Source organism: Centroberyx gerrardi, chromosome 5, assembly GCF_048128805.1.
Source record: "Centroberyx gerrardi isolate f3 chromosome 5, fCenGer3.hap1.cur.20231027, whole genome shotgun sequence".
In the NCBI taxonomy this organism is placed as follows: domain Eukaryota; kingdom Metazoa; phylum Chordata; class Actinopteri; order Beryciformes; family Berycidae; genus Centroberyx; species Centroberyx gerrardi.
In genome coordinates this window covers 15,400,505-15,427,134 of record NC_136001.1, presented here as the reverse complement: position 1 = coordinate 15,427,134, position 26,630 = coordinate 15,400,505, and the positions used below count along the sequence as shown (strand labels likewise).

Sequence of the window (26,630 nt, the reverse complement as noted above, 5' to 3'; positions counted from 1 at the left end):
ATCACTGTTTTGGTACTGTAGAATTGGACTGCGTAATATAAAATATGAAGAATGAAGGGGGACAGAAGAACTACATCTAAAAAGGGAGGATGGGAGTGGAGCTATCAGTAGAGCGGACTGGAAATAGTGTACATGTTGAATTGAGCCCAACATGGAAAGCAACAGCATGTTATTATCATCTTTATTCATGGAAAATTGCATGAAAGAATATTAGACACCAACTTTCAATACAGTCATTAATTAAAACAGCTGAATAAATGTGGTTACAGTACATACAAATTCTGAAAACATTTTTCTGCTTATATTGTGGTAGTTGTGGTTCGCTGTCCATATTTCAGTCTTCCAAGAGATAGACAGCAGAGATGTTACAAAACATCTGGTTCGCATGAGAATTATTCAAGCTGTGATTAGTAATACTGTGGTAGTCCTAAGTCTGGAGGATAATACTGGCAGATAGGCACTAAGGGAACAAGCCCAGAGTTCAGAAAAATGAGGGAGGGATCTGTACACGTGATATACTTTTTAATTCTGGGTACATAAGGGGCAACAAAGTGACTCACAGGAAGCATTAGAGAAATAAGGGTTAAAGTAAAAGTAATAAAAAATAAACAAATAAAATCATGAAATCTGAATCATCAGCCCAGAGTGATGACGAAGGTCCTGAACACCTCTCTGTAGGCATTTCGCAGCAGAGCGTATGGGAAGCAGCTCTCCAACATGTCTTGGCTCAAGAACGGAGACTTCTCCACAATCTAAGTGAATAAGTGTTAATAGTGTGTGTTAGAGTCATTTAGCTTGCAATGATTAATGATTAATGTTGTACATAATTGCAGTTTACATCTATCTTATGGTTCTGGAAGGTGCAATATGTAAGATTTTTTGTTCCATAGCACAAAATGACCATAATATATCTGTGGGGGGTTGATCAGTACTAATTACTTGATTACTTCACCGAAGTGCTGAGATTTCTGGCTTTCAAAACTCACTTTCTGGACTTTACTCTGATTTGGAATAAAAACTCTCTATCCATAGGGATTTCAGCGAGTGCGCAACCAGCATTGCAAGACATTTCAGCTACGATGGCTAATAAGCCTTGTTCTCAAGCCAAAAAAGCAACTGACAGTATCATTATTACAGTATTTTGCATTGTGATATATTGTGCCTTCACTAGGCGTTAGATTTCTGTTCTTGCTCAACTCTATTGTGAAAACAAGACTATTATTCGTGTCAACAACAGGCCAAATTAAGCTATACTGGTGATCTATCAATGCTGTTGCAATTCCTTAGCGGCATATAGAGGTCAATAAAAGCCATAAATTACTTAATGCCCCTTTAACGAACCTGTAAGCACAATAAACACAGTAATAGGCTACAGAAGGTAGGTGATTAGAATGTAGTTTTACAGCTGTACAGTTAGTTTGCTATTATTGTACCAGCAAGCCTACCGTGTGCAGGAGCAGGTAGACGGAGTCTCGGTTTTTGCTCTCCACTCTTTCCACATTCTGTCCCAGCTGAAGCAGAGTGGAGGAAGCCAGCTGTGGAATGACAAGTTATAAAGACATTTTTACAGTGGTTGACTTGACCTAAAATGGAGCAAAGTTTAGCAGTGTCTTGAGAAAGCTCTTTGACTGAAACACAAAAAAAAAATTATAGTACAGTGTGCACAGGATAGCATTTCTCCCTAGTGATATGTATTTTATATTTACAGCTTTTCTAAACACATGTTGTACTATGCCACACCCAACAAAATTACAAATTGAATTTGTTAGATGACATTAGATTCGTTTGCTAATTTGAGAAGCAACAGCATTTGACAAAATTTGACACATTTTTGGAATTTTAGGACTTTTGCAATTTGGGAGTTTTGCAGAGGAGGAAAAATATGTAATGGTAAGAAACTAAACTTAACAATATGTGTCACTTACCAGGAGGAACTCTTTGAGGTGCTGCTCTATGTTCTTGTTCTGAACAGTGAACATGGCAGCAGCCAGCTGGTTGATAGCTGTAGCCAAACAGTGGATGTTGTTGTTGTGGCCTGACAAATAAACAGACAGCAACATAAGGAAATTCAACACACAGACGTTATAGAGAATGGCTTGGCATTGAATAGAATAGAATAGAATAGAATAGAATAGAATAGAATAGAATAGAATACACTTTATAGCTGTAGCCACAGAGTGGATGTTTTTGTTGCCTGCTGATTAGAGAGATTTACTTAATGATCCACAACACTCAACAGGAAGCATACTATTTCCTCAAACAGAGTAGATCTCTTTCAAACATGCCAATGGAAAATAGAGACAAAGAAAATAAGCTGAGACAAACGCCACCCTCTGCTTTGATAGAAATCTCTGCTATTTGATGCTCTTAAGGTTTTGGTCCAGGCTCTGAGCCAAGTAGTTAGGGTCAGCAGGGCCACATGCCAAGAGTAACTGTATCGATGCACGTCAGCCAGAGTTATCTGTAAACAAAAGTCTCTCAGCAGAAACATGTTTCTCATTAACCGACATACTTTGCTCTGGACCACGTCCGTCAGACTGGAAAGTATGATACACAGAGATGCCAGGAAGCCGAGTTTTTAGGGTGGAGGTACTTCTTTTTTTTTTACCACATTATCAGTAATTAGTAAGTAATGCTGGAGGAGGTAGTGGTCAGTAACTGGTTGAGGGCTGGATACTGATTATTGTAAATGAGAAGTTCGTTCTGGCTTTGAATGAATGAATGAATGAATGAATGAATGAACACATGCACACCTCCATGCTCTCGGCTATAGAAGGAGTTGGGGTTCAGGGCCAGGGTCGGCAGAGACACGGCGACGTAGACGAGCAGCAAACAGGACAGCTTGTACTCCTCATCAACTGACGTGTTGTCTGTGGGTTTTTGGTAGATAACATCAGAGGATGAAAGGGCACAATCTTTTCGTGATGACTCAGCTGTCTGCAGTTATAGTAAGCAGGAAAAATGACTCTGCAACTCAAGTGCTATAAGTTCACATCAGCAAGAGTTTGCATGCTGCTGTCTTCCGATGTGACAATAATAGTTTAGGTGTTGTTGTTGTTCTTTACCTGCGTGCATACTGGCAATAGCTGAGACCAAGGCAGGATCGATATCACATGTCAGCCCTGCAGCAGAAGCCAACTCAAAAACACTCAGCGTCACCTGCAGGTTCATAATGCATTGTGGGAAGTGTAGCTACAATAGACAGCTTAAAACCAAGCTACTGCAACAAAAAGCACACTGCAAAAAAGGTCATGCTGTCCAGTGATTTTAACTTGTTTCCAGACCTATCAAGCTTATTTTGTGATATTTTTAGTCAAATTATCTCACTGCACTGGCAGATGATGTTACTGGTTTTAATACATTTCACATGATACATGCCATCATAAATCAGTGAAACAAGACATTTTCTCCCAGACAATTTCACTTTTACCAAGTAAATGTCCTGAAACAAGTCACATTATCCTGATAAAAAAAAAGTCTAATTTGTTAAAACCGGTAGAATTATCTGCCAGTGCAGTAAGATGATTTCATTAAAAAAAAACCAACCCTAAAATAAGCTTGATAAGTCTGGATACAAGATAAAATAATCAGATAAAATAGTCAGTTTTTGCAGTGCACTGCATGACATGATGTACAATTTAAATGTAACAAGCTATGAAGCATTTTGCATTTTATTACCTCATGCCAAGAAACAGCAGAGAAACACTGCCAGTAATACACTGATCTCTGCTGCAATCTGACACACTGAGCTTTGCATTTTATATAGCTGCCATAAAAGTGACATATTTTCTCGCTAAATCATCGGTGAGTGTCTTTATCCTGCCACACATGTCCTGCCCTATTTCTGGTTGCATGCATGTTTGGCCTGTCTGGGTACAATGTTTCCACTGATGTGGTTTAGAGTGCGGAGCTGCAGCGGTGATCAGAGTCTCTCTCACGGAGGCAGGAGGGGGCTGCTGACGTCTTTGGGGTTATCCTGGCCCGGGCTGTGGCACGGCTGTCATGCCTCACTCTCACAGGCCAGACGTAAGTAAAGGGAGGGGGATTCATAGCCACACTCACACAGATTGCTCCAGAGGAAGATAAGGAATTTGAATTGGTTGTACGGGAGAATTCTGACTCTACAACTCGCTAATATCACATGTATATTGTCCTATTATTAAAAAAACATGCCACACATGATGCTATACTCTACATTCTTAGCCTCTGATGGCAGAATGACAATTCCCCAACGTCACTAAACTAAATATACATTCTGATTAATGTCAATACAAAAATATGCCCTCAATTCTAAGCATGAAAAACAAAACACTGTCTACTGTACATTCTTCCGCATTAAGCTGGCCTTGTGAAAATAAACTGCGTTGCTACATGGAATGGCGCTTGCATGGAGAAACCCTGATGATTGCACTCTCTGGGTTCCATGGGTGACATACGGACGCCTGTTTCATAGTGCAGCTCTCGTCAAGTGGGATGAAAGCTGTGTTTTACCTTGATGTCAGTTTCAGGGGGGATAAAGTCCCTCAGGCACTCAATGGGCCCCATCAGGTACGGGCAGTGCGAGTGCAGGATCTAAATATAGGGTTTTACAACACAATATCACTGAGAGCATACATAAAAAATGAACACATTTGCTGTATATTATGCTATCAAGGACAATTCTCTTCAAGCTTCATATAATAAGGGTTGCAGAGTCAGTGGTGCAAGGACTTTCAGTGCAAAGAACCGTAAATACTGTCAAAGCATTTACCAAAATGCATGAGGTGGAAAAAGAAGAGACAATACTGGACATTGACTGTCAGTTAATTGGATGGTAACCAGTCATTCAGTCGTATGTCATATTCAGTAAGATATATTTCCAACAAAACATCAAAAGCACCTCTAACGTTGGATTCTCCAATTTTTAAAGCTGTGTTGTAGCTATTACAAACACATTCGTCAGTATATCATCAGTCCCACACTAGATGAGCACATCTAAGAATAACTTCTTGAACATTGCCTTACATCTTTCAGACCTTCCTGTGTCATTGCTCTGAAGGACAGGATCACTCCAATGATGGTCATCCTCTTCAGCACGTTCTCTCCACCTAGAAGAGGATATGAAACAGATAAGAGGCCAAGGACTGTATTACAAAACTGGGAAGCTCTCAGGTGTACTATAAGTGTGTGGATCTGTAAATAAGTTGCTGCTGCTGTAAATGAGAACATGCTCTTATCAACAGGAAAATGAGAGCATCTCAGTGCCTGATACTGTGGGTTGAGAGTAAGAATGTGCCTTTCTAGGAAAAGTGGTCAAGACATAAGATCATGATATATGGCCTGGTATCATTAGCTTTTATGTGTTGTACAAACTAAGAGATCTTTTTTTTAAATCAGCAGGAGGAAGATATCAGATATATAGTATGCTATAGTAGCAAGACCATGTGGTGAGTTCCTCCTTCTCGTCTCATTATTTTTCCCCTTCTCATCTCTCCTTCCCCTACCTCCTACACTACCTGCTTTTCTCCTGCCCTCACCCTCTCCACCTCCGCTTCTCATCAGTTCCCTTCTCTTCATCCCCCCTACCTCCTCCTTCACACATCCTCTCTGAGACCGCCTCTTTATCTGCCCTCACACTCTTCCTTCCACCTCTCACCTGACAGTCTCCTTTTAAGATTGTCCATCTCCTCGGGCTTGTCAAAGTTGTTTCTCATCTGTACCAGGATGTCCATATTCTCAATCACCAGTTTCTGACAGCAGAAAAGGAAGTGAGATAAGTGATAAAATCACCCCCAGGTGGGAGCTGTAATGGAGAGAAGTCAGCTGGGACAGGTCCGTCTGTGGGTTGGGAGCCGAAGGAGTACAACTCATCAATTGAGAAGTAGGTGTCAAAGTGGGGAAACTGACACATCAAGCAGCATAAAATGGTCACTTGTACTGGTGATCTACTCTAAAAACAGATACATGGTGTACATGTAGGAAACTTTGGTGACAAAATAGAGGATAGTTTTAAGGTTCAATCTTTTGTCTCTTTGCATATCCAACATAGGTTTGGATATAAAACACTATTTTCAACTCATTTATAGAAGAGTTTACAGAACAAGGTACAATCTATCAACGGTTTTCAATGTAGGGTTCCTTGGGAGGGTTACAGGGGGCCCAGCAAAATGAGGAATAGTGTAATTTCACTATAATTTAATTCACTATAATTTATCCCAGTAAGATCATATATAAGAATGACCATTGTAATCATAGGTTTGACTCTCACCACTATAATCTGCCCACATACAGGGATGTAATACTACTTGTAATCAACAACACAAATATCCCCATATGGATCCCTGGAGCTAAATCTTATCAAATGGTGTGTGTGGAGTGTCTAATTGGTGGTTTGTGACATAAAAATGTTTGAGAACCTCTCATCTACATCCTTTGAAATGAGCCCGCTGCATCATACCTTCAGCTCGCTGACTTGAGAGGTGATGTGCCACAACAGGTTCTCACTCAGAAATTTCAAGCCATATGGACCAATTAGCTCAGCCAGGGCCCGCAGCTCTGTTCAAAAGATGATATGTATAATTTAGACATGGTTTGAAGATTAATTAATAAATGCAAAGGCAATGATTGGGAGGCGATGGAGGATCAACAGGGGCTTGCATCTCAATCCAAAAATGGTGTAGATAAGTCTTGTAACTGTTATGTGTACACAACATGTTTTAATAAATGCAAAGAAATTAATAAAGCTCAACAGGAGCTGGATTGAATCAATGAGAGGCAACTGCAGCAATCAGACCTTCCACATCTCTCAAACTCACTCTGCTTGAATATGGGTGGATAAGGATGCATGTGGTTAAAGCTGGAGGTGGTTAATGGAAGAGTGAGTGAGTCACTGCGAGGCAGGCAGGACCAGAGAACATGTCCTCACTATGGAGTAAATATAGACGATGATGATGACAATCTGAGGGTGTCAATGAAAGTGGAATGGTCTCCAAGGTACCGTGTGAGTGTGTATGTATATGTATGTGTCTGTGTGTGTAGGTGTGTATGATGGATGTACAGTATGTGCCTGAGTGTGTGTGTGTTTGTGTCATGATCTGTAGAACAAGTGATGCTGGAGTAGGTATGAGGCAGGGAAAAATGAGCAGGGGCGATGGTAAGCAATACTGAAGTTTACATTAGCCAGGCAGTGTCAGAGCCATAGGAAGAATAAGCTGCATGACAAGCACAGTGAAATAATACACCACACACTACCACAGTAACAACCCTATCATCCTCCTGAGCAATGAATATCCCTCTGCGTGTTGTATCAAATTAGTGAACTGAAACTGCAAGTAGTAGCGATTAAATTAAAACAGTGAGTCATCACTTGGGTCTCCGCCTGTATTCATTAAACCTCTAACTACAGGGGCACTTATCTATTGCAGTTGTCGGACGAAAACGTGCATCTGCAGTAAGTATATTTTCAGGAATGAAGAAAACAATGACTCTTTTCTCAATGATGTGTGTGTATTATTACCTCCGCCAAGGAGGTTATGTTTTCGGTGCCGTTTGTAAACAAATAAGAGGTGATGTTGAAAAGAGATAAAAAGAAAGGGAATAGATCATAATATTTGAATCACTATGAAATATTTTTTTCTTTATGGCAGTGAAGTCTGTGAAGTACACCTGCAAAATGTGGGATAAAACCCCAACAGGACAGCTGCATCCGGATGGTTATCCCACCGTCTATGATATAATGTTACCTCTACTGTTCTATTTCTACACCCTTTCAAAAATTGTTGCTATGGATACTGAGCTCTGTATGTCATTGATGACTGTCAGTTGACTTACTTGCCCATACAATTGATTTCCTCATTTGTGAAAGACGGAGCTCATAGAGAAATATCAATTTCTCTAATTACTTGCAGGGCTAAGAAAGTGGACTATAGTGCAAAAAGTAATACTCATAAATTTGCTAATAGAACGGTGAGCATGTCTCCTGATGTAATGAGTCGTTTTCATTATATTTCACCAAGTGACCCATCCACTTTTGTTGCATATTGAGTTAATGGAGCTGCGGGGCTGACCTGAGATGTCAGAGTACTCCTCTGCTCTGAAACCTGGCTCGTTCTCAGTAGCCTGGTTGACAAAGCAGTGCATGGTGGGACAGTGGACGATGAGGGCACTGCTGGCCTGACGCAGGAGACCTTCCAGGTACCTGATGATAAAAAATAAAAAAAAACACTTCCTCAACAAGTGTGTGTATTTTGCATCTGTTTGCATGAAAGAGAGACAAAATGAAAGACAGAAAGAGAGATAGAATCAGAGGAGTATGTATATATGTGTTTGTGTGTGTGTGTGTGTGTGTGTGTGTGTGTGTGTAGGTGTGTCTGTGTGTGTGTATGTGTATGCACTTAATGTGCTACATGCATGCACCTAGTATGCATGTAGCATCTAGGAGTCTCTTAGTGAGCATGCTCCATGTGTCTATTTATGTGTGATGGTAAACTTATGTGAAAGTGAATGCATCTATTTGGATATACTGTATGTATCTGTACTGTAACATGTAGCATGAATAAAACTCTACATCACATACACACACACAAACACAAACACACACACACACACACGCACACACACACACACACACACACCAGTTGGTGTAGAGGGTTGTGATGGTCTGCCCTCCCTGGGAGTCCAGTGGCTGGGTCTGCTGCAGCAGGACGCTCTTCACCAGCCGGGTCACGTCCAAATTGATGTAGCTTGACAGGGTGTGCAGGCTGGCTGTGTAGGCCCTTACCCCCGCCAGGAGGTCCGAGGGCCGGGCTATCTCCTGGGTGGTCTGGTTGTAATTGGCCATTCTCACGATGATCCTGGGGCGACACGTTTAACCCACGTCACTTATGATTGTGCTGGAGTGGATCGAGGTGGACAGACAGGGCCTTAAAACTGGCTAAACGAGCCATGGTGGCATGGCACCACTTTCATTAGGTCAGCACATTTACTGCTCCAGGGCCTCACTGCATTTTTTTTCTCAGGGTCCTTTCTCTCTCTCTTTCTCTCTAGTGTTCGTTCTGACTGTGTTTACAATTCTGGCCAGGGAAGGACCAATCACAGTAAGTTTGCTGCCACTCGAGGGCCCTAATTTTAGGGTGACAGGGGAGATAATCATCAACTAAAACATGGAGACTAAGCAGTGCATATACACAGAAACATTAGGTTGCCCTGGTACCAAGCCCTAATCTAAATAACAGTTAGCACTGAGATGACACAGGGCAGTGAAGTGACATGATAGATCTCTTCTCACATTCTAAGTGGGTGCAACATAGCCTGACACTGAGCAATCAGATAGTAAATCAGAGTTCAGTGTAGTGACGGGTAAGCTCAAGAGACATTTCATGAGCAGACAAGCTCCAAATGATCCCCCAATCGTCTGGGGGAAAGAAAAAGAGAAAACATAGTGCAAATATATGAATGACTGACAATTTGGGGAAAAGTTCTTATGCTGCCTGCAGCTTGTGAAAACATATCTGAGCTGCTTTTGGGTGTTCCCAGTTCTCTATCACATCCTGGTTAGAGTGATTTGATTTTTCATGCTGTTAAATATTTCTGTAGCCTCTGTTTGGCCCCGAGTCTGCATGTGTATGCAAGCCTTCAGGCATTGAGAATAGCACAATAGTCAGCAGTATAAAAGATAGTAAAGTGATTGCAATGCATTTAAAAGGGGCCCAATATTTTACACTGAGTTCCTATCATACAGCAGACTTCTGCATTGATAGAGAAGGCCATGATATGTGGACAGTATTTTGACGCAATGGAAATGGGCATTTGTGTCAGTAATTATGACTTATGGTACTTTTTCATTATTTTATGTCCCTGAAGACCCACTATATCATCCACATTTATTTTGTCCCATTTAATAATATCACATGCCCACTGCTTTTATTTTGTTTGTTCAGCATAGCCTACTCAGAGAGGCGTGTCTCCAGATGAGAAAGGAGGAACTCTGTGGGAACGACGATGTGGTCGAAAATAATGAAGTCACTGCAGAGACTGTAGGAGGAGCACAGCTCGGTCAGGATCAGATGCATCTTGTCCATACTGAGAGTAGGGAGAGGAGGGGGGAGAGAGAGAGAGAGAGAGAGAGAGAGAGAGAGAGAGAGAGAGAGAGAGAGAGAGAGAGAGGATGCAAGTCTTTAGGAACTTGGAACAAATATTTTGACAATGACTGTATTATGGATGTGCTTTTCTCAGACAAGGAAGGTCATAAACATGTTGGGGGTTAGTAGAAAACATCTCCATACTGAGGCAAGGGGGAGGAAGACTGAGAGACAGGAGAGAGACAGAATTACAACTCTTCAGGATTAGAGTCAATTAAGGGGCTTTATAATTGTAGCTATATATGTAATATGACCAAAATAATGAAAACACCAAGATAAAATCTTCTACCAGTAAAAGGGTGTCTCTAATAGGGTGAGGTGGTTTTTCTGGCATGATTCTGGCCCTTTCATCCCCTTCTGCTTCAACTACTCGGCTCTCCAATATTATCATGGTGGAGGGAATAAAGCTCAGCACCAATTGTGTCTTGTAGATGAGGGCATTGTCATTCTGTCATCCTGATATCATCAGGGAAGAAATACGTCATGGGTTGAAGGAGATCACTCAAAAGTGTCAGCAAGGATTAGAATATTTCTATCAGCATGAATCAGCATAAACCAGGTCAGTACATCCCCCCCCCCAAAAAAAAAAACCTGCAGAGAACCACCAGAATCTATGTGGGGTGTTTATTTGATTTTAACCTGAACAAGTGCTCATGATGATGCAGCATGTCTCCAGAAATAAGGTGTGAATTTGAATTACTGCAAATTGAGTGGTATATTGTCTGGATCAAGCCCCTTAAATGATTTGTTAACCGCATCCGTTTTCCCAGATTTTTGCCAATTCAGTATGACTATCAGCAAAATACTGCAGTCTCATAATTATAAAGCATCAGGGACGTAATTAAAGAAAGAGATAGTGATAGATCAAGGAACTGATGAGAAAAGCTGACTTGGTGGTGATGGCCCGGTCTTTCCTCAGGCTCTCAGCCCCTGGTTTCTCTTTCTGGACTTCTCCTTTCTTAGGCACCGGCTTCTTTAGCTTTCTATTGCGGGCCGCACTGATGGTCTGACCACAGTTCTTGGGCAGTAACTAATGGGTTAACAAGTGGTGAGAGATGGAGGCAGAGAGAGAGAGAGAGAGAGAGATTGGGAGGGAGAGAGATGGTGAGGGACAGCAAATATTTGGCAACATGTTAAAAGACAAAGATTGGGCTTTTGCTTTCACATGGCAAGCGTTCAGTCAAAAAGTAAACAATTTAGTCATGCTTTCCTCAAGGCATTGGAAAAAAACAACTAATTAAACTCCAGAATTTTAAACTTTTCTGATCATTTTATTCAAATTCTATAAGGTCTTTCCAATCAGCTGATGCCCAACTGTGACTAGTGTGATTATAATTGGATATGCAGTTTGGCAGAATCAATCTGTGTTAGATAATTACTTTTTTTTTAACCCTGTAATAGACTCAGAATTTACCTGGTCATTGAGGTTGCACTGCTCAGCACATATCTCTAAGACAACACTGCTGGTCTGCTTGGCTATCTGCTCCAGGAAGGTCACACTCAGACGCAGACTCCGCTTCTCAATTGCCACAGTCTAGACATACAAACAGATACATACATATGTGAGCATGCACACACATACTGTACACACACAGACACACACGTGAGCATGTACAAATGCACACACAAATGCATGCATGAACACACACAGGCAGAAGCATACACACACGCGCGCACACACACACACACCAAAACAGTAGAAGGGATGTATTCTCCCATAACTCCCTCTAGTTAAATTTAGCGCACTATTCACTGACAATTTGGAACTGTTTTTCCTTCTGTGTATGGAGATGTTTCACATTTTGTTTTGTTTTGTTTTTTTATGTCTTAGCAATTTGTGTCTTGCCATTCCCATGGCTATCAAGACATTTAATCGCTGTTTGACTCTCACAGCCTTGATGGGTAAATGTTTCACAAAAGCAGGTACAATGATTTCACAAATTACTATGACACTCCCTTGCTATTCAATAGCAATACAGCAATGACTGGGAAACACAGGATGTTTACCACATCTCCACATCGTATCTGAGTATAAAGCTGCACAAAACAACATAGATTACATAGAAGCTAATCAAGTAATACAACTGCAGCGCCTTTGTTAGCAGGTAAACCGAATTATATGAAGCCATATTGAAGGATCTGAAAGTATTCATGTAGTCATGTAGCTGTTATGATTCACCTGGTGATATGAACATGTTAAAAGTCAAAGTCCATGTAGAGTGTAACCGCTACCTTCACCTCTCCTCAGCTGATGTGTAATAGTTTGGCCAGCAGATGTCTCAGTACTGACCTCTTCTGGGCAGAGCGGGTGGCCACAGTGGCTGAAGTGGGAGCAGGTGGCAGGGAAAGCCATGAGGTAACGCTTCATGGTCAGCTCCTCAGCGCTCTGGCAAAACATCTTCTCAAACACACGGGGGTAGAAACTGGGAAACATGCAGACAGAGGAGTTCAACAGAGTGAACAGTCAGGGCATCAAAGACTTCAGCCTTGTCTTGTTTTATCTCATCTTACAGTATGTCATCTTATCTTATCTTATCTTATCTTACCTTTTTACATGGCTTTATTGAATACTTCACTCTGATTTGGCTGTTGAATGCATCCTGAGGTCTGTTTCTGAATATAGACCGCTGTTTCACATCTAACCATATCAATCCATAGTCAAGAAGTCTAATTTGATTTCTAATGTTCACGTCAAGGTCTTTCACAATAATGATTGATCTTATCTTATTGTATCGTATTGTATCTTATCGTATATTATCTTATGTTATCTTATCTTGTCTGATTGAAAAAAAAGAAAAGAAAAGAAAAGAAAAGGAAAGGAAAGGAAAGGAAAGAAAAGAAAAAGGAAAAGAAAAGAGCCCTTCTGAATAGGTCTGAACTGACCAGAGTATGGACAGATCAGAGGTCTCTTGCAGCAGATTGTCCGCACTGTCCACCATCCTGGTGTGAAACTGGATCATGTTCATCACCTTTGCCAAGTCGGGGTAGTCCTTTATTGGAAGAGGGGCCTTGTTCACGCTTGTGTAGGCCTGGAGCAGGAGACAAATAAAGGCTTTAAGGTGACATCCAAGTGACTGCAGGGGGGTCAAATGAAAGGTTTACATTGATAGTTAAGTGACATTTGAAACTGTAGAATAAACCTGCATACCTGTAATCTCAACCAGTCCAGTCTAAGCGCTCTGAAATCAAACTCCTCTTTGTTTTCCACTGTAGTGAGAAATGTCATTCATCAAAGTAATTTAACTTTCATATATTGCATTTTAAATCCAGTTTACTTACCATGTTACCTTTACTTATTTGACAGAGAACAGTAGTGGGTCTACACGAGGGTAATCTATTGTACAGTGAAAAACTGTGTCTGCAGAATATCCGGGTTGGTGGTTTACCTTGTTTGATTGAGAGTGCAGACAGAGTTGAGACAAATGAAGTTGTCAGGATTGACTCCTCCTCTGGACAGACATACATGTTCTGCAGAAGAGGAAGAGAGTTCAAAACAGTTGCAGCTGCTGTTTGATTTAATTCTTGCTGATGTAAATGAGCTGGAGAATTAGGGATGCATTCAGTAATCTAAAAATGGTTGGCTTTCCACCGTCTGCCTCTAAACTAATGTGTAAAAGAAATGCAAAGAAGTTAATGTTGCATGAACATTTTTTCTCTTTGATACCAGCACAAACATTTGCACACACACACACACACACACACACACACACACACACACACACACACACACACACACACACACACACTCTACCAGTACCTGTATGGTGTCATTGAGAACCATGGCATCAAACTGTGCCAGGTACTGAACATGGTAGCGCTGTAATACTTGGCTGTACTTTGTCATCAGACTTTTTAGCTTCTCCATGTAGAAGAGCAGCTCTGCCAGCTGACTGGAAAAGCACATCATTGGCAAATTAACACCAGAAACACAATCATCATTAATTCCCTTTCAAGATTCAATAGTTATATAGATTGAGCCATTTTAAAAATCTCTTTGTGCACACACAGTACACAGCTGCTGCACTGCTGCTCTATCTGTGAGAGGAATCCTGCGGTACTAAAGCAAGATAGATGCAGGGAGGGAGAACTTCTAAAATGGCTACCTGCATTGCTGTTGATATTCTTCTAAAGGCTAGGATAAGGGTTGTGAATTGAAATATCATGTTTAATGCCAAATAAATAGATGAGTTTGACAGATTGTTATGTCTCTCCCTCTCCACTGCTGAAATTGAACTGCTAGATGCCAGATTTGTGAGTATTAATGTGACTACCAGTTGCAAGGATCCCTGGTTCTACAGTTGGCAAACGGAGGTCTGTTTCCCCTCCATCTATGACCTACTTGTCGACGTAGTCCTCAGGGGTCTTGGTCTTGGGCATATTCTCAGAGTGTCTGACGAGCCACAGAACCTCGTCACGGGAAAATGACAGAGCCATGAAGACAAACAGGGCCTTGGGGATTTGATTGGCACACAGAACAGAGAGGAAAGAGGAATGTTAGCAAAGAGTCTCAGCTAAGATTGGTAAATGCAATGATTACTATGGAATGCATGGTCATTCAAAGGAATTTCTGCCCCCAAATTTTCCCCAGGCTTTAAGATGTGTACCGGACAGAAGATCAATCAAAGACACTTTTTTTTCATGAATCATGCGACCAGAATTTCATCTTGGACTCAGGTCAAAAGTCAAAATGTTCAAGCAGCAGTGTTATGCAAGTTATTTCTACCTTGGGTCCCAGTAGTCCTGGTTCATCCTCCAGGACTTTAAATAACTCCTTCAACGCGCCTCTCAGAAAATGCCTTCTCTCTCTGTGCATAGCCCCACTGTTAATAACATGGATGACATGGACACTTGGTTCTGAGATCTCATTTCAAGGTGAATATACAACATTAAATATTCATGACACAAAAGTTAGTGGTAAAGATTGCTTGATTTTCTGTCAGGCCCACCTGTTGACTATGGCATGCTCCTTGCATTCCTTGATGTCTGCAACTCGCTTGCTATATCTGATTAAAAAAAAAAATATGGACACAAATGAAAGCTCAGCGGCAATTCCAGAAATTTCAGCAGGTATAGATTCATTTAACCCAATGGTCCAGCAGTATAGACATCTTTCAAATAATTATCATCTTGGTCTGGGCATGTATTCGCTCCACAGCAAACTCACTCTCCATCTTCCATTGTAGGCTGAAAACTCTTTTCAAGAAGTCCCTCACATCACCCCCTTGATGATATCACCTCTCCTCTTCTCACTATAATTTCTCTTAAAATATCCTTTCTATCTCTCTCCCTAACCTTTACTCTATTTCTTTTCCTAGCGAGTTGTTACACTCATTTTATGTCGCTCTAGATAAGAGCATCAGCTGTATAGCTAACAGTGTTGGGTAAAGTCACTTTTAAACGTAATTAGTTACTTTACTTTGTTCTTGCCTTAAAAGGTAACCAGTTATGTTAAAAGTTACTCTCTATTAGAAGTGACTTGGCTTGTGCTGTCGATGTGTGTTGTCGATCATTGTTTTAAAATGCAATGCAAGGCTATTCCTCAGTATGCTAATCTCATTTATAACAAGGATACTTAGTAATGTACTCTAAGGTGTCACAAAGTAACACATTACCCCAACACCGATACCTAAAATGTAAATGTAAATGTCCTTGCTATGGAGCAGGAATGCTGAAGTAGGCTCAGTCCAGTTTATTCAGTTCAGAGGGAATAAGAGAATAAAGAGACCTGAGAAGGGGCCAACATAGTTCAGGACTAAGCGGACAAAGGGGTATGGTATTCCCATTCTTAATACAGATTCTTATCCTCCTTTGTTAACTATAGATTTTAGGGAAAATGTGAGGGACAAAATCAAGATTTGACCTGCCCATTAGTAAATTCCAATATATCACCTAGTGTCTATTTTGTGTTTGTTGATGCTTTGTACTCTTTGCACTCTCTCATTTCTCACAAGTCACACTGCAGATACAGTATACTGCAGCAGTGCAGCTCACATACCCTTTGAAGCCGTCGAAGAGATCCTCGGAGACCTTGTGTATGTTGAGTACCTCATCTCTGGTGAGGGTGAGGTAGAGGCCGCTCCGGAGAGCCATCTTCCACAGCTCCTGGGACGCCTGGTTGGTATTCAGACTGCTGTGGCACAACAGGAAGCCAACTACAGGGAGGACAGCAACATTAAAGGCACAATCTGTGATTGAAGCACTGTTGTCCTGCCACTGCTGGACTTTTTGACATTTTGTTCTGAAATGTATTGTCTGATCTTCTGATACAAAGAAAGGCATTACAGTATGTGACAGATAAACATATTGTACATGTATATTGACTGTAAAAAGTATAGTGAATTTTGAGAAATGATGCATTGAGAAAATTCTGATAAAAAGCTTTTCCTGTTACAAGCCATTTTTTTCAAGAAGATATATGAATATATGCAAAATGAATACCTAACATAGTTGCATTCTGCTTTCTCACACTGTATGTGCAAATGGTCACTGTCTATGTGTCTCTGTGTATGTCCCTGTATGTGAACTGTACTACAGCTGCACCACCAACATGGTGCTAGTATTTCTATTTGCATATACTTGCAAGATGTGAATATGCATCCTTTGATGAAGTGCACTGACAGAGGAAGTTATCAAGCAGGAAGGTCATACTTACTAATGATCCACCGTTCCATCACCTCCATGGACAGGTATTCACATGCCATCTGTGGAGAACATCAAGCTTATTAACTTGCAGAATCAGATACTCATTGACCATAGAGATACACATGTATGTATCTATGTACATAATGTATGAATATGCATTTAATCTACAACCTTGTGTGTGCTAACCTTACGAGACAAGTAAAAATCCATCTGCAATATAGCCATGATACACTCATACTACTTTTTACATATTTTTGCTGCACTGCTGCTGCACTGTTACTCCACCCTCAAAGGAACTGTTTGGAAAATCAAGTACATATAGGTTGGGGAATTCTACAATGACTACCACCATAAAAGTGTGTGTATGTGATTCATTGTGCACTGAGAAAAAAGGTTTTTTTTTCAGAGAAATACAGACTCTCCTCCCAAACTGTGATAAAACACAAATTTTAAACAGGTTTTGTTTTAAATTGTACATTTTATGAATATAGCACGGGAGCACTGTGCATATGGGGTTTCATTCCAAAATGCTATATATATCCATTATGAAAGAAAATTGTTCCTTCAAGGTTATTACTCAGTATTTCCCAAGCAGAGATGATTCCATCCTTAAGTGCATTATTTTTTGTAAGAAACATATATTTTGTTATTTCATAACTTCAGAATTCTCTAATGACTTTTAGGAGTAGGTGTCATTTTTTTTTTTTTCAGATATAACTTCATAATAAATGGTTGCCTAGAGGCCTGTTTCTTGGCTAGAGTAGTGGCTCGCATATGGGGAAGCCACGGGTAACAGGGATCATAATATTACATCAAAGGGACTCTAATAGCTGTGTTCGAAGGCAGCGGGCATGATAGCAGCGGACGGGGCAGAGAGGAGAGACGAGAGGAAGAGAGGAAGAGAGCAAGAGAGCAAGAGAGGCGTGGGGAGGAGAGGTTAAACGAGGATAAAACCCTGACGGAGAAGGAAAGTTTGTTGGGGGGGCTTGAGGGAGGGGTGCAAAGGAAAACCAAGTTCTTATAACAGGAAAAAGAATAGAACTTTTCGTCTTATGAACTACCGTTTTAATTTTGTTAGTTTCTGTATATTTTTAATCTTTATTTTTTTTATATATTAATTAATTTTTATTAGTTATTGTATATTTTATGTATAGCTTTCCCCTCTCCAAAACTGTAGTATCAAAGTAGAAAGCATTGATTACAAGGAGAAAGATGGTGAAAATCATTGTTGTGAACAAGAATTGGAGAGAGAGAGACAGCAATAATAGGAGGAGTGGAGGGAAAATGGGATGCAGAGAGAGGTGATTTAGTGCCACCGATGTCAAGTGGACTATTGTGCTTGACCTGGGAGACCATGCATGCACTGTTACTGCACAGGTCCAAATGTCATCTCCTGGCTGCCACACTTTCTTTCATTTCTGTGCCTAATTTGACTGGGAGCTGTCTGGAGGGGTATATTTTAGGCATTTGCCCTCGGGGTGAGTGATCGGGGAGGAGAGGTGATGGGGGGGGCGGGCTCACAGTGTCACAGCAGGCCGGGTCCAGCATGGCGGCTGGAGCGCTGAGCAGGCTGAGCAGCTGGGCGCCCCGCCACTGCTCCGCCGGCAGGTTCCTGCGCGGGTAGACCATCTTCAGCGACAGCACCGCCGCCGTCACTGACTGGGAGAGGGAGAGAGGGAGACAGGGAGATAATGAGTGTGGAAGATGTAGAGAGAGAGCGTGAAGGGAGAGGGAGACAGACTGAGGCAGAGGAACAGAGATACTGAGAGAGGGTATTAACAGCTCAAACCTGGGGTGCAACAAGTAGGGGAAAATTATAGCACTAAGAAGAAGTCTGGATTAATCAGGCTTATATATTATCCTATGGTGTTATGAGCAGGGGGGCTATTTGACGAGTGGAGATAGACCCCCCCTCCCCTTGTTCACACAAATTACAACAGGCATCCCATTTATTTCGCATTTATTTTAGGACAAAGATGAAAGAAATCTCACAGTACTGCCATATACCTTTTCATTTTCACTGCTTCCACTGCTTGTGTACCTTAGTAACAAATACCACATCTTGTCAGGGGACCAATTATTCCCATCAACCCACATTCTCCCCACTCCCCCGTCCCGGTTGAGCCTACCCTTGTGTGAGGGCCAAACTCTTCAGTGAGCTTCTTCCAGGGATGCTCATACTCTACAAACATCTGGCCCAGTCGCGGGTAGGATGGGTCACTGCAGGATTCAATACGGTATGCAATTAATCAATGGAAGAAGATGTTAAAATAAAATAATAGCATTGACAATAATGTGCTAATCTAGCATTGCCTACAGTATTATTTCTGCCTTAAGGGATAATTATCTAAAATTTCTTAGTGGATTTTAATTATCATAAATTAGGCTTTCAAAGTTTTGGACATCACATACTCAAACAATACATCTCTCTTCCTGGGAGTCTGAATAGCAAGAGACTCTTGGTCATACCACTTTCACACTCAAAGGGCTAAATGTGTGTGCAAGTCAAATTGCTGTGACATTCAAATTCATGGCTCTGTGTTTGTGTTTCCTGCTCACGTCTCAAACTGAGATAAGCATCCTGCCATTTTGGAGTGTATAAATAAATATCATGCGTAGTGGGTGGACTCAAAATGTCAGAATGCTTGGCACTCTGAAAAGGTTAGCGGGAGACCGTTTTATGTCTGTGGCAATTAGAGTCTAATTAGTTACGGGGACAGCTATGTCCAATCAGGAGAAATATCTCCAGCCATATTGATGGATGTGGAAACTTGTAATTGCTTCAATTAAAACAGATGAATGAAGTGCTTGTCATGGCTGAACAGCTGCACTTAGCAAATGCCATCCTATTGACTGAATGGGAGCTCAGGGAGTAGTAGTGAGTGAATGGAAAGCAGGTTACATTTGTCTTAAATATTTTCCTGCTACGTTCTCACCATCCAAAAGTTCTTCGAAAAATACAGAAAATGAGATATAGTCTGTCTGTCTATCTTGTCTGTCTGTCAGACTATACTTTGTACTCGTGTTGTGATTTCAGTTTTGAGAGTCCACTGAGCAGTTTCATGTTTCCTCACCTGCTCCCGTTGGTCATCTCATGCGCACAGTTGTACATGCCCACCAGCGCCTTCTTGTCATCGATGCGAGAGAGCGTGATGATCACAGAGGTGTAGGTGACGATCAGGTCCAAGTAGCTCTTGGTGAAGTCAAAGTTGATGGCCTGACATCAACAGTGAGAGAGAGAGTCAGTTTAAATAATACAAGTAAGATTCCAGTTTCAATTTTTTTGTGCAAAGCCCAAGCAGAGTAACTTTGCACAATGGCTATATGGAGAAAGACGTGTTGAAAATCATTGACCAAATCATTCACCGTCAGTGTGAGAACAGAATACATTTTTTCCAAAGGTGTGAATGAACAGTGTTTTTCAGCGTAACAGTGATCAAAATAAATATGGTATTTGAAAATGCCTCCAGAAGCACATACATTTATCATCATTTGTCAGCTGGAAATGGAATTCAACCAGAGATCATTTTCTCTAAAGGTGTAAAAGATGAATGCAAGATGTGTTATGACAACAACAATAACAAAACCTGCCACACAATTAGTACTTACAATATTGAAGAAGCACTGACAGGCATCTATGGTATTCAGCAACTCATAGACATGGTCCTGAGCGGGGGAGAGAGAAGGAGATGGAATAAGTTCGAAAACAGACAAGACATGCAGAACAACAGAATGACATTTAAATCACGTTAGGCCCTGCAATGCGATTTTCTAACTGCATTATCATTTTTCTATATTCCTGTAATAATCATTACACATTCCCATATTCCTGTGATATCTTGATTGAGTTATTCACAATCTCACAGATACCAATGATGCCTTGGCCTGGCTGTGACCCCCATCACAGAAACATGCAAAAGCCCGGGGAGGTGTAACATACAGCGCCAAGCAAAACTGAGCTCAACTCTCCTAGACGTTTGGAATAAAAGTCCATTATTTTCCTACATCAGAATAAACCACTCTATATGTAAATTTCATCTAGAAACCCAAATGTCTAATAATGAGTGTACAGACAGAAACACACACACACACACACACACACACACACACACAGAGAGAGAGAGAGAGAGAGAGAGAGAGGAAAGGACCACCAGCACTGTCCTCTATTGTCATATTAACTGAACTGAACTGTAACTTTTATTGAATGTTTTTTATATGGTTTTTCATTTTGTTTTAGATAGTTAGATAGATAGATAGATAGATAGATAGATAGATAGATAGATAGATAGATAGATAGATAGATAGATAAATAGATAGATAGATAGATAGATAGATAGAGGGGGAGAAAAAACAATCACCCTGAACTCTATGACATCCAGGAAAGAGTCATAGTAACTTGTCATGGCTGCCATCACTTCAGACTTCTGTCTCTGGATGCTGGTCAGATGTTGCTGCAATAAACAATAATGACAACAATATTAATTAGTGGTTAGACGTCTCTAGATGTCACATTTGCATTTAGCCATTTGTCAGATGGTAGCTTGTCGTAATAGACCTGGAGTCTATTACTTGGAATAACTTGATTAACTCCAAATAATTTTACTTCAATAAATGAATCAACCATGTGTAAAATAATTAGATCATATTAATAGAATGTTGCGCTGTATGATATAAGTATTATTTGTAACATTGTTAGTGGTGTTGTGTGGACAATATCAGCCATATTTGTGCCCCTACACACTGTGAAGGTGTTGCATGCTGTGTTACCATAACTTAATATACAGTACAGCGGTAGCCATCGTATGCTAGAAGCTTCCCATCATGCATCTCATCCTGTATCTATCCCACATTAGTACTTGAGCAGCCACTGTAACTAAATTGTTTTGACAGAACTTGAGTGAAATAATTCCTCAAGAGACTCAAGAGAGCCACCATGCAGCAGGCGCTTGCTGTACTGCAGCAAGCTTAACATGTAAACAAGGAAGCTTCTGCAATAGCTGCATCCATACTTACACTGTTTCCTCTGAAGTCAATGTTGGGGAATTTCTTGTTGATGTACTTGACGGCTGACTCCATGGCTTTGTCTGTCAGGAGGGACGGTCGCAGCTTAGGGTCTGAACATGTCTGGAACAGAGGAGAGGACAGAGAATGCCAGAATATTATGTGGTCCATGCAGCCATCATACTGTAGCGGTCAGTGGGTGATTTGTCATGTTTGATGAGGGGGTTGACTGGCAGCTAAATTCTTGGTTTCCCTCACATTTTTCTGTCCCAACATGGTATGCGGGACATTATGTCGTCATGGTGGCGTCTGTGTAGACATGAACACAATAACTCCAGAACAATATACCGATAGAAACGTCATATTTACACCACAGGTTCCCCCAATACAGTAGATGATCTGGTCAGATTTTGCTGCATAAATTTGCATGTTAATGAGCCAAACCTGATTTTTTTTTAAGATACAAGGTTTATATTAATACCGCCCATGTGTTGACAGAAATATTTGCTAATTAATGTATTAAATAGCTTAATCGATTACCTAATTAGCATAACAGGTAACAGGTAATATTCTATCGTGGTTATTATGGCGGGACATTAAGCAGCTTAAGGGCCTTTTCAAAATTCATAACTAGCATGGATATATGCATTTAATAATTTGGGCAAACAAACAAACCAGCCCCTGGGTGTAGTTGTTTAATTCAGAGTGGCATCAGCCTTAAGGTTATAAAAGCAAGCTTATCTTCAGAGAGTCACTGTTCTGAATCCTCAGACTGTCTGGGAAAGTCTGGACAGAGTAAGTGAATAAAAGATGTTCTTCCCTCCAACAACAACTACCATCAAGGTGACCTTGAGCAAGGTACTTAACCCCCGACTGCTCCAGTTGCACCGCTCAGTGAAAAACTGTGGTTTTATTGGGCAGCTCCCAAGTGTGAATGTGTGTTGCTGTGTGAATGTGAAGCAGCGCACTGCTGAAAAAGAGCATGCAGGCTCAGCAGAGCTACACCGGGGACACAAAAGTTTAAAAATGGCTCAAAATAAAAAGCATACCACAACACTATTCTTCAACTTCTGAGAAATACTCATATACATACACGCACACACACACACACGCACAGCGGGGGAGACGAGGAAGTTGATGTGTGTGTGCACAGGCCACACTAAACATATTCTATTTTCTCATGAGGAAATGAGGAGAGTATCACTTCCTGCATGTCATAAACAGAACTGTGTGACATGTCAAAATAAATCAATCATATCTACAGCCACTTCCCATTTTAAGCCCTTAAACTCTGGAGCTGTCCACAGATAATGATAAATAGTTTTGATAGAGTAAATTACACATATCACATTGTCTGATTCCTTCATTATATTTCCTGATATATTGGGTTTGTCTTGTCAGCTTTCAGCTCAGACTGAAGACTAACTGAAGTTTGAGGTGACTGGCAGCTCAGCCCGACTTCCTGCATACACTTCCTCTTCTTTGGAGACATGCAGTAGTACGACAGTGCTGCTTAACCTAGTGCGTGCACAGAAACCACTTTTATATGGCTAGTTACAATAATCTCATATCATCTCATTACAGCAAATTCAAGGCCATCACTAGCTAAATGGACTGGCAGTTTGAGTTACAGCTTCAGGGTTTATTGCCAGTTCTGACTTCAAGAAACTGCGTATTATTGGGTTTATAGCATCTTTATCCAATTCTGTGGTAGTTTAGTGTCAGTTAATCCTATGATAAACTACTTTAATATGCTGGGCTTTATACAGTCATTCTTTGTATTGTAGTTATTGTGTAATCTGTACAAACAATCATTCTTTCCCTTCTTACAGTTCTCTTAGGGCAATAACAAAAAAAATTGATGCTTAGCATTTTATTTAGTATCCTGAAACAGTCAATAACCACGTGCTGATATTTCTTTCAACTTTAGACCTATCCATGTTTTGTTCAATAACCAGAGAAGTGTGCAGATACACATTTTAAAAATATCACCAAGGCAATGCACATGACATACAATCAAGTTCCTTATTTCTCATGTTACCAGCAACGCCTGCCTTCATAAAACTTCCTGTTCTCCCTCACCTTCTTAATGTAGTTCATGCGTATCAGCACGCCATTGCCTCTCTCATTGAGGATGGTGAGCTTTTCAGCCAGTTTCTGTTGGTAGTCCATGGCTGTGGACACACTACACCTCTCCCTCCTTCCAAGCCTTGGCCTCCTGGTCCACTGCAGACTAAAGCGGTTGAACCCTCAGAAACAAGTGCATCCAGAGCCCCACCCTGCCGCTAGGTCACATGGGTAATGGGTGGAGGTGGAGTCTAGAGTTGAGTGGAGTTGAGTTGAGTTGAGAATTAAAATCACACACATAACATGTATGGCAAAAAGTGATAAAATGATCAAAGAATGAAAGATGACAATGTCTAAAGATTCAATTATCACGCCCATGCTTGGTAATAATTTAAGAATTATAAGGTTGAAGCTCTGTTAAGATGAGTTTTGTGGTTGAACAGTGAAAATCTTTTGGTACGCTTGTCTTTTCTTTGGTGTCTGCTGAAATTACTGCTGCCACAGTTTATTGTATCACTCATAACTTTGAAATGACACTGGAGGGGAAAAATCTCAAACATAACATAACGTTACGCAAACAAAGCAAATTCATGTCTCCTAAACCAGCCAGCAACACATCTTACTCAGTTGTAGTTATAGTGTCTCTCTTGTTGTGTGCAGTGTGATCTACTTCCTCTTGCTCTGTAAACAGTCTCCTATAGACAGGGAGGGCAGATGCAAATGATACTGATGTGATTTACTATCTCTAACACTCATTGAGAGCGCTTTGGATAAAAGAATGTTCAGGAGCATACAAAAACACACACACGTTAATAAACTAAACAGGAACCGTGTCTAATGACTCTTTAGACCAAAAATAAATGTTATTCTCTGTTTTACCACAAGGTGTCATCCTTTACCAACTGATGTCTCTCCTGCTCAGCGCACAGAGAATCAAACATGCAACAGATTGTGTGACACTTTTCTGGCTTTCAAACTGTTATTACTGTAAGTTCCCAAATTCACTACATCAAACACAATGGCTCCAGCTACACAGACTGGTGACACGCATGTGAATAATCATTGGTAGACACCTAGGAATAGAACAGAACAGAACAGAACAGAACAGAACTGAACTGAATTGAATTGAATTGAATTGAATTGAATTGAATTGAATTGAATTGAATTGAATTGAACTGAATTGAGCATTTACAAACTTTTACCTAAATCGCTCTTGATCACTTGGATCATCAGTTTGGTTCTCTCCTATTTGTGCAACTAGACAACTAGACAAATATGAATAAACAATACTGATATTCAAATCCATTCTTAGGACAATTTGGCTCATAAGAAGTGTCTTTAGTTCATATAGTAAACTGCAAACAATTAGAGTCTATAGGAAGATCACCGCACACCATCTTCTGCTAAGGTGCTAGAGGTCAAAAAACAACAAAGTGGAAGAGCAAAACTTCTGCACACTTAGATCCATGCAGGTTTCTTTATTGAACCAAGCTTTCGGTCAAGTAGACCTTCTTCAGGGCTTTACTACAGGCTTTATTTCTTTGCGTGTGAATGGTTATAGAAGCCTCTTTTACCTGGAAAGCAGCTCTTGACGGAGCCACATTACTTGCAAATAAAGCTGTTTGCAGGTTAGGCATAATTACTGGCTGAAGACTTTGGCATGTAAACTAGAAAGGCCCTCAGTTATTCAGCAACCACGTGTCGTTCTCTGCTCTTCCCATGAGACCCCAACAACTCCTCTTGGAATTCTGTCAGAGGGGCAATAAAGAGTAAATTGATAAAGAGTATGGAGTCAGAATAGAAAGAGTAATTTTCTTGATGAGAGTCAGTAAAATCAACCACAACCGTGGTGCAAAGCAAAGTGATGATTGATGTTAAATGCAACTCGAAGCAGTAATCTGTTTATTATTTCCCCACTGGCAGAAGCTCAGAGAGCGGTAGACATGTTAACAAGTCTGTCTGGGAAAGCAGACAGGCAGACAGGAGGATGTGGATGTGGGAGGAGGAGGAGCAGGGGAAGGGGCTGGGGGGACGGGGTGGTATAAAGCAGGGGGCTTTGACACTTTTTCTTCCAATGTAGGGGTTTTTAAATGTTTTCAGTCTGGGACCCAAATAAGACATTTTGATTCTTACCTGGGATGTAGGCTCATTAAAAAACAGAAGTAGGCTCATGACCCAGTTTTGGTCCCAACCCATAATTTCAGAAACCAGGTACTTCTGAAAAAAAAGCTGTAGGTTGGGCTGGAGCAGGAGCTGGAACGGGGTTATGGTCACAAATACAGATCTGAGAGTGGGAATGTGGAAAATACAGTTGATGAAGGACTGGGATTAGAGCTATAGGGCCGCCCTGGCTTGGCCCTCAGGTTGATGGGTTTGGTTCCAGAGGGGGAATTTAGGTATGATGTAAGATAGCATAGAAAAAGGAAAAGCGATGGAGGATGATATATAATATGATATATAGAATTAGATATATAATTTAATAGAACTGTGTTGTTTAAAAGATCTGTGAAAAAAAAAATTTAGTCTTGAGATATATGATAGCAAGAGCAAAAATCCACTCCACCCTACATCTATCCTCCTTTGGTACTGGCCTTTAGTACAGGATTTTCCAAATAAAATTTTTGGATGGAGCAACAGTACAGCAGCAGTGCAGGAAGCATGTGAACCATTGGGACTTGTACAATGGCTAAATAAATTGGTATGGGTCTGAAGCAAGAGAATGAGGCATAGTTCATTAGACAGAATGACAGACGCAGAAATAAAACTCTTCTATGTCTACTTAAGACATAAAAAAGGGAGCAG

The 26,630-nt window shown here is 40.8% G+C and overlaps 1 protein-coding gene across 1 annotated transcript; it reads right to left on the bottom strand.

Annotated features, from left to right (window-relative positions):
- Positions 1 to 164: 164 nt before the first annotated feature.
- On the bottom strand, positions 165 to 23,997 carry nckap1l (NCK associated protein 1 like). The gene is made up of 31 exons (XM_071922647.2): positions 23,844 to 23,997; positions 21,774 to 21,884; positions 21,119 to 21,211; positions 20,370 to 20,426; positions 19,835 to 19,977; positions 18,890 to 18,980; positions 18,282 to 18,419; positions 16,771 to 16,819; positions 16,114 to 16,270; positions 15,065 to 15,121; positions 14,842 to 14,938; positions 14,458 to 14,567; positions 13,876 to 14,008; positions 13,505 to 13,586; positions 13,267 to 13,325; positions 13,002 to 13,147; positions 12,409 to 12,541; positions 11,533 to 11,652; positions 11,009 to 11,148; positions 9,928 to 10,059; positions 8,613 to 8,831; positions 8,046 to 8,176; positions 6,437 to 6,534; positions 5,636 to 5,729; positions 5,005 to 5,087; positions 4,492 to 4,572; positions 3,066 to 3,159; positions 2,754 to 2,870; positions 1,926 to 2,035; positions 1,446 to 1,535; positions 165 to 752 (listed from the first exon to the last, which is right to left on the bottom strand). The coding sequence occupies exons 1-31, from the start codon at positions 23,931 to 23,933 to the stop codon at positions 636 to 638; spliced, it is 3,372 nt and encodes a 1,123-aa protein (XP_071778748.2). The 5' UTR covers positions 23,934 to 23,997; the 3' UTR covers positions 165 to 635.
- Positions 23,998 to 26,630: the final 2,633 nt, after the last annotated feature.

Excerpts from the sequence above, each read along its gene's own strand:
- nckap1l (XM_071922647.2), bottom strand. The coding sequence starts at position 23,933 with ATGGACTACCAACAGAAACTGGCTGAAAAGCTCACCATCCTCAATGAG. Across the intron at positions 21,885-23,843 it reads GCATGAACTACATTAAGAAG|ACATGTTCAGACCCTAAGCT; the intron begins GTGAGGGAGAAC and ends CCTCTGTTCCAG. Across the intron at positions 6,535-8,045 it reads GGAGTACTCTGACATCTCAG|AGCTGCGGGCCCTGGCTGAG; the intron begins GTCAGCCCCGCA and ends TCTTTTGAACAG.